We start from the raw sequence: 8,682 nt of genomic DNA on the forward strand, positions 1-8,682 counted from the left end.
ACTAGCTGCAGCGAACTGAAAAGACAAGCGACCCAAGGATGTGTGTGCTTTGGGGACATTTAACATAATGTTACTGGCAGCATGGGTGTTGCATGTGAAGGATGACGGCTGCAGTAGATATCTCAGATAGGGGGGAGTGAGGCCTAATAGGTTTTTATAAATAAGAATCAACCAGTGTGTCTTTGGCACTCACAGACAATATCTTTGCAGATTTGGAAACGTCAGAGTGTTTTCTTTCCAAAGCTGTCAATTATATGCATAGTCAAGCATCTTTTCGCGACAAAATATTGCGCTTAAAACGGGAACGTTTTTTTTTATCCAATAATGAAATAGCGCCCCCATAGTTACAAGAAGTTAACCTCTGGTGTTCCAAGCCAGACCTTCGCTGTTGGACCACGGAGAAATCAACCATAAGTTTGTGACGCCATAATTGGAGTGGAAATGTACTACTAAGGACTCAGAAACACAAAGCAAATGAAGCGATCATTATTTGTTTAATGTACGGAGAGGTTCACATACCTTGGTATAGGTCTACTGAAGCTCTGAAGGGGCAAAGCAAAACGTTTTTTTAGAAATGTAGGCATTTATGGGTTGGTTTTTGCATACGACTGGCTGTTATCATGAGGGCTCAGTTCCCAAATAAATTGAGCAAGGTCTCATATCTTAACTTCCAGAACATATACTGGGCATTCTACCAATTATCTTCGATTATAATCACAGCCGTATATATATTCCCCCCCCAAGCAGACACATCGATGGCTCTGAACGAACTTAATTTGACTCTTTGCAAACTGGAAACCACATATCCTGAGGCTGTATTCATTGTAGCTGGGGATTTAAACAAGGCTAATCTGATAACAAGACTCCCTAAATTGTATCAGCATATCGATTGCGCAACCAGGGCTGGTAAAACCTTGGATCATTGCTATTCTAACTTCCGCGACGCATATAAGAAAAGCTGACCACGACTCCATTTTGTTGCTCCCTGCCTACAGACAGAAGCTAAAACAAGAAGCTCCCGGCGCTGAGGTCTGTTCAAAGCTGGTCCGACCAATCTGATTTCAAGCTCCAAGACTGCTTCCATCACGTGGACTGGGATATGTTCCACATTGCGACGAACAACAGCATTGACGAATACGCCGATTCGGTGTGCGAGTTCATTAGAACGTGCATTGAAGATGTCGTTCCCATAGCAACGATTAAAACATTCCAAACCAGAAACCGTGGATTGATGGCAGCATTCGCGTGAAACTGAAAGCGCCGAACCACTGCAAGGTGACTGGAAACATGACCGAATACAAACAGTGTAACTATTCCCTCCGCAAGGCAATCAAACAAGCTAAGCGTCAGTATAGAGACAAAGTAGAGTCGCAATTCAACAGCTGAGACACAAGAAGCATGTGGCAGGGTCTACAGTCAATCACGGATTACAAAAAGAAAACCAGCCCAGTCACGGACTAGGATGTCTTGCTCCCAGGCAGACTAAATAACTTTTTTGCCCGCTTTGAGGACAATACAGTGCCACTGACACGGCCTGCAACGAAAACATGCGGTCTCTCCTTCACTGCAGCCGATGTGAGTAAAACATTTAAACGTGTTAACCCTCGCAAGGCTGCAGGCCCAGACGGCATCCCCAGCCGCGCCCTCAGAGCATGCTCAAACCAGCTGGCTGGTGTGTTTACGGACATATTCATTCAACCCTTGACCCAGTCTGCTGTTCTCACATGCTTCAAGAGGGCCACCATTGTTCCTGTTTCCAAGAAAGCTAAGGTAACTGAGCTAAACGACTACCGCCCCGTAGCACTCACTTCCGTCATCATGAAGTGCTTTGAGAGACTAGTGAAGGACCATATCACCTCCACCCTACCTGACACCCTAGACCCACTCCAATTTGCTTACCGCCCAAATAGGTCCACAGACGATGCAATCTCAACCACACTGGACACTGCCCTAACGCATCTGGACAAGAGGAATACCTATGTGAGAATGCTGTTCATCGACTACAGCTCAGCATTCAACACCATAGTACCCTCCAAACTCGTCATCAAGCTCCAGACCCTGGGTCTCGACCCCATCCTGTGCAACTGGGTACTGGACTTCCTGACAGGCCGCCCCACTAACATTGAGTGGCTTCTGCCAACACACTGACTCAACTCCAGCCACTTTAATAATGGGAATTGAAGGAAATTGATGTAAAATATATCACTAGCCACTTTAAACAATGCTACTTAATATAATGTAATATAATGTTTACATACCCTACATTATTCATCTCATATGTATATGTATATACTGTACTCTATCATCTACTGCATCTTTATGTAATACATGTATCACTAGCCACTTTAAACTATGCCACTTTACTCATCTCATATGTATATACTGTACTCGATACCATCTACTGCATCTTGCCTATGGCGTTCTGTACCATCACTCATTCATATATATTTATGTACATATTCTTTATCCCTTTACACTTGTGTGTATAAGGTAGTAGTTTTGGAATTGTTAGGTTAGATTACTCGTTGGTTATTACTGCATTGTCGGAACTAGAAGCACAAGCATTTCGCTACACTCGCATTAACATCTGCTAACCATGTGTATGTGACAAATACATTTGATTTGATTTGATTTGAGGGGGAGGCTATGACCGTGTCCCTTTGTGTATTTATCCTGTCGCCTGCATGAACCATGATAAACAGAACAGAGGATGGATACAGCTTGTACAATTCACTGCTTCTTAACTTCCAGAACATATACTGGGCATTCTACCAATTGGTCTGAGGGGAGGTTATGACTGTGTCCCTTTGTGTATTTATCCAGTCGCCTGCATGAACCATGATAAACAGAACAGAGGATGCATTACAGCTTGTACAATTCACTGCTATGTCTTCAGTATTAGACATTTTCCACCACATAGACTTTAAACTTATAGGATGTTATGACGAACAAAACTACAGAGAAAGGTGCTGTTGCATATTAGTGAACATGTTTTGGTTAGTGACTGGAAACTACCGATATGCTCTCTGGCTCAACATCAAGAAGAGGAAGTGGTACCAAGAGTGGTTGAAACTGTTGATACACGTTTGTCATGATTAGCACAATACAACGTCTTAATCAGGGTCAAAGGGTTGGTGTTAATTTCAATAGAAAACTACTGATGCATATCTTTGTATGGGCGTGAGGGGAGTTTTGCTGCTATATAAGAGAATGCTTCTCCACTCCAGAGACACATATTCCGCTGTTGCATCTTTTGGTGTTAAACAATTGAACTTCACTCGGAATCTCAGAACCAATCAGTTTTCTTCCATCAAGATCTTCTATAGTCATCCTTAACGCTGAGGCCTGCATATCATTATACGTAAGTGCACAATGTCCCTAAATAACTATTCTTGCTATATGAGGAATGTTTGAGAGCTACATTTCTATTTTTACCAACTAATTTACAAAACATTTCAGCAACAAATGTTTTCTAAATTCTGAAACAGTTTCTTAATCAGTTATAAAGTCTATCTGAACAAACATGATATGGGTTTGTTGTCCCCCACAATGAAATTTGGGAGGGGACTACGGATCTGTCTCTGTACGTTTGTTTGTACGTTAGTAAAACAAGATCTCTGAGAGCACTGGGCTGATTTTGACAAAGCTTAGGTGAATGATTCATCTTGTCATAGAGATCCAACATTTACAAAATTACACTGATTGGCCCAAGGCGGGAGCTATGGCAATTGACTGAAATGTCTTAGTCACACGCAATATCTCAACTTGCCCAAATCAAATCAAATGTTATTTGTCAATTGCGCCGAATACAACAGTTGTAGACCTTAATGAAATTCTTACTTACGAGCGCTTAACCAACAATGCAGTTCAGAAAAAAAATACCTAAAAAAAATTTAACAGTAAGATGAGAATAACATAATAGCAGAAACATAATGTAAAAACAAACAAAATAGCTTGGTTAGGAATTACTTGACTAACAAGACCAATATTAAGAATATTATTATTAAGAACCAGTCAGACCACTATCAAAAAATGTGATGTTCCTTTTATCGTAAAATACAAATTTTCTTTAAAAATACGTTTTAGGATATGTATCTTTACATGCTTTTTAATAACTGCAGCCCTCCACTCCGGCGCCATCGTGAAATAAATAAGGGGGTAGTGCGTCATTCGTGGGGGACGACATGTTTACTGTTTGCCTTGTTTCCACGTGGTTGCCTTTAGCCTCCTATTGTTCTGTTTTGAATTCAAAAGTATTACGTTAGTATGATGTTTAATGTGAGGTGAGTAGACTGTTGAGTGTAGTGCTTTACATCAAGCTGTCTCTTAACCTTGAATACACTGATTGACACATCTAGCATTGAGTTCTGAAATGTCATGTTCCAAATGATTGAACTACAGGGAAATGTGAAATGAGAGAGGAAGTACTTCATGTGAGCAATTTTGCCCTGTTAAAGCTGCAGTAGGTAAGTCTGTAGAAATCAGACTTTGCTGACAATAGTCCATCAAGGTAGCTGAAATGTTGTCGATTTTCAAACTAGGTGACTGGTGCTATCTCGACAAAAAAACAGGTTGTAGTTCCAAGCTGAGGAGGAAGGAATGGGTGTGATAGATTCCGGATGAATACAGATATAAAAATCAGAGAAGGGTGGAGGACAAGGAGGAGTTAGGAGCAATTTAAGAACGTGTCATTCTCAGTGACCTGTGGATTGTGCAGCGATTTACTCACCCTAGACCAGAGCTACCGTCCTGTATTTTTTAATTCCAATCCCAATCTAGTCCACCTGATTCTAATAATTAACTGTTTGACAAGCTGAATTAGGTTAGTTACCACTGGGTTTGTAGTGAACCTACAGGAGGGTAGCTTTCCATGATCAGGGTTGGAGAACCCTGGTGTGAACCTACAGGAGGGTAGCTCTCCAGGAACAAGGTTGGAGAGCCCTGCCATAGACTGATGTGTTGCTCGACCTCTAATTCCAACCATGAGTCATTATAACCCTTGGTTATCGTTTGATCTTGTCCTTTAATTTCCTTTTGGTGCTTTGAATGTCTGAATCAGATCTCCTTTGAGTTGGAGCTTAGAGTTATGTGTACAAATTTGTATTTTTTAGGTTACTTGACGCACGCACGCGCACACACTCAACATGGCAACCACACTGGAACTAATAGGTGGTCAAGGAGGCAGTCCATTTGAATTCCACGGCATGAACAACGGTGCCACCCTCAAGAAGATCGGAGTGGCTGTGGGAGGCTGGCAGGTGAAAGCTGTGCGGGCGGAGCTGACCGATGGGAAAGTAGCAACTTTTGGAGATGCGGACACTTTCAAGGAGTTTGAGTTCGACCTCGGCGAGCGCATCACCAAGCTGTCTCTGTGGGGTAACGGCGCCGGCACACGTCTGGGTGCCATCAAGTTCACGACGAGTGAGAACAGGGAGTTCTTTGAACAAATGACCAGCTGGGGACTGAAGACTGAGTACACCATAGATGTGGGGTCTGGAATCTGCCTGGGGCTGCAGGGAGGGTATGGCTCAGACATCGACTGCATGGGCTTTCTCTTCATCAACACCATCAAGTCGTCCGTGCTGACTGACATGAAGTATCCCACCCTGTCCCTCTTCAAACCCCAGGTGTGTGTAGACGGCTCAGGAAAACTCTACCGATGCTGTAACATTAAGGGGGCTGTCCACTTTAAAACATGTAATCCAATATGGGGGTCGACATTCATCAGGCATCTCATTTCTAGGACAGTCAGACACACATACAGACACATTAGTTATTATTGTTGGCTTTCTAAAAATCAATGGATAAGTTCCTCACTGATGACTAGCTCTTAAATTGTCTTTGTCTTGTCTGAACAATTTGTATCTTTGTGTGTGTGTCTGTGTTGATTTTAGATGACCCCAGAATATGAGAAAACCCTTATTTACCAAAACGACACCTCCTTGGTTCAAGAAGAGTTCTTTACATACAGCAAGACACTGACCAAGACTTCCTCCTGGTCCGTCAGCAACAAGATAGAATCCACCTTCAGTGTGTCGGTCAAAGCAGGGATCCCGGATCTGGTCGAGGTGACATCAGGGTTCAGCTTGACCGTGGGAGTGGAGCAATCCACCAGCCTGCAGAAGACAGAGACCATAACAGAATCGGATACCATCAACCTGAAGATCCCGCCAGGGAAGACCATGGATGTTGAGATCACAGTGGGGAAAGCAAATATCGACCTCGACTACGAGGCCATAGTGAAAGTCACCTGCATGAATGGCAGTCAGCTGGTCTTCCCATCCAACGGCATCTACACTGGTGTGACTTACACTTCAGCAAGGGTATCCACAAAGGAGAGATAATAAGTACAGTGATAGAATTAACTAATTATTTGTGTGCCTTTTCTGTTACTATGATAATCTTTGAGTGATTCTGATTGAACCCAGCTGACTCAGCTCTTTCTTTCTGTCTCAGCAGAGGGTATAAAAACAGGTGGGTCATTCCTACAATACGGTGCCTTTGTGTTCCATGACATGATAACACACACTACCGGTCAAAAGTTTTAGAACACCTACTCATTCAAGGGTTTTTCTTTATTTGGACTTTTTTCTACATTGCAGAATAATAGTGAAGACATAAACTATGAACTAACACATATGGAATCATGTAGTAACCCAAAAGGTGTTAAACAAATCAAAATGATTTCTTCAAATAGCCACCCTTTGCCTTATTGACAACTTTGCACACTCTTGGCATTCTCTCAACCAGCTTCATGAGGTAGTCACCTGGAATGCATTTCAATTAACAGGTGTGCCTTCTTAAAAGTTAATTTGACTATTTCACCAAGAAGGAGAGTGATGGAGTGTTGCATCAGATGACCTGGCCTCCACAATCACCTGCCCTCAACCATATGATTCCGTATGTGTTTTTTCATCGTGTTGGTGGCTTCACTATCATTCTACAATGTAGAAAATAGTCAAAATAAAGAAAAACCCTTAAATGAGTAGGTGTTCTAAAACTTTTGACTGATAATTTTGTGTGAATTATTGAACAACATTCAATGCAAAATGTTTTAATATATGGTTAGACCAAAAATGTACCATAAAAAACGATGTTAAGTAACCATAGCTTAATTTCAAGAATAATAAACCATTTGTCTTTTGTTTAACCATGTCCCCAGTCAAGTTTAGAAGTTTATCAATCTTCCATTTGATATAATATTAATGCAATTCACAAATATTTGAATTATCATTACGTTGAGTTGTTCTCTTTCTAATCAAATTGTTTAGCATGATTAATCTATTATTTAATATCAGAATCATCCATTGTGTTTGTTAGCACACATGCAGTCAATCACACACACACACACACACACAGACACACACACACACACACACACACACACACACACACACACACACACACACACACACACACACACACACACATACACACATATATGTGGAGTAATGCAAAAAGTATACCTGGATGTGCGTATGTTCTTCAGCTTTTGTACTGAAATAAAATATCCCAGAAATGTTCCATATGCACAAAAAAACATATTTCTCTCGAATTTTATGCACGAGTTTGTTTACATCCCTGTCAGTGAGAATTTCTCCTTTGCCAAGATAATCCATCCACCTGACAGGTGTGACATATCAAGAAGCTGATTAAACAGTATGATCATTACATAGGTGCACCTTGTGCTGGGGACAATAAAAGGCCACTCTAAAATGTGCAGTTTTGACACACAACAAAATGCCAAAGATTTCTCAAGTATTGAGGAAGCGTGCAATTAGCATGCTGACTGCAGGAATGTCCACCGGAGCTGTTGCCAGAGAATGACGTGGTTTTTAGAGAATTTGGCAGTACGTCCAACCGGCCTCACAACTGCAGACCATGTGTATGGCTTCGTATGGGTTAGCGTTGATGTGCTGATGTTAACATTGTAAATAGAGTGTCCCATGGTGGTGGTGGGGTTATGGTATGTGCAGGCATAAGCTACGGACAACTAACACAATTGCATTTTATCAAGGGTAATTTGAATGCACAGAGATACCATGATGATATCCAGAGGCCCATTGTCATGCCATTCATCCGCCTCCATCACCTGATGTTGCAGCATGATTATGCACTGCCTGTTGCAAGGGTCTGTACACAATTTCTGGAAGCTGAAAATGTCCCAGTTTATCCATGGCCTGTATACCCTGCAGACATGTCACCAATTGAGCATGTTTGGGATGCTCTGGGTCGACAGGCCACAATAAACAGGCGATCAACTTTATGCGGAGGAAACGTGTCACATTGCATAGATCAAATGGTGGTCACACCAGATACTGACTGGTTTTCTGATCCACGACCGTACCATTGTTTTATGTATCTGGGAACAACACTCCCAGTCATGTGAAATCCATAGATTAGAGCCTAAAGAATTCATTTCAATTGTCTTTCCTATTGGTGATGAAAAAACACAAAATATTTTAATTATCAAAAAATCACAATAATGTCTACCAACATTGTTGGCCTAATGGCTACAGTCTGCGAGAGAGAGAGAGAGAGAGAGAGAGAGAGAGAGAGAGAGCGAGAGAGAGAGTGAGAGAGAGAGAGATAGAGAGAGAGAGAGAGATTGCAGCACCAAGGTATCGTAGTTTAATTCAACCAACACTAAGTTATTGTATACATTGAGTGTCCACCAGACAC

General features: G+C 41.7%; 1 protein-coding gene across 1 annotated transcript; it reads left to right on the top strand.

Moving 5' to 3' along the window:
• The first annotated feature begins 2,843 nt into the window (after nucleotides 1–2,843).
• On the top strand, nucleotides 2,844–6,495 carry LOC139367775 (aerolysin-like protein). Its single transcript, XM_071106106.1, has 3 exons — nucleotides 2,844–3,361; nucleotides 5,112–5,627; nucleotides 5,895–6,495. The coding sequence occupies exons 2-3, from the start codon at nucleotides 5,145–5,147 to the stop codon at nucleotides 6,342–6,344; spliced, it is 933 nt and encodes a 310-aa protein (XP_070962207.1). The 5' UTR covers nucleotides 2,844–3,361; nucleotides 5,112–5,144; the 3' UTR covers nucleotides 6,345–6,495.
• The last annotated feature ends 2,187 nt before the right edge of the window (nucleotides 6,496–8,682 follow it).

Source organism: Oncorhynchus clarkii, chromosome 16 (assembly GCF_045791955.1).
Source record: "Oncorhynchus clarkii lewisi isolate Uvic-CL-2024 chromosome 16, UVic_Ocla_1.0, whole genome shotgun sequence".
In the NCBI taxonomy this organism is placed as follows: domain Eukaryota; kingdom Metazoa; phylum Chordata; class Actinopteri; order Salmoniformes; family Salmonidae; genus Oncorhynchus; species Oncorhynchus clarkii.

What these genes read in the sequence shown, in the direction of transcription:
- LOC139367775 (XM_071106106.1), top strand. Translation starts at nt 5,145, where the DNA reads ATGGCAACCACACTGGAACTAATAGGTGGTCAAGGAGGCAGTCCATTT. An exon ending in TGTCCCTCTTCAAACCCCAG is followed by an intron (nt 5,628 to 5,894) that starts GTGTGTGTAGAC and finishes TGTTGATTTTAG; the next exon opens with ATGACCCCAGAATATGAGAA.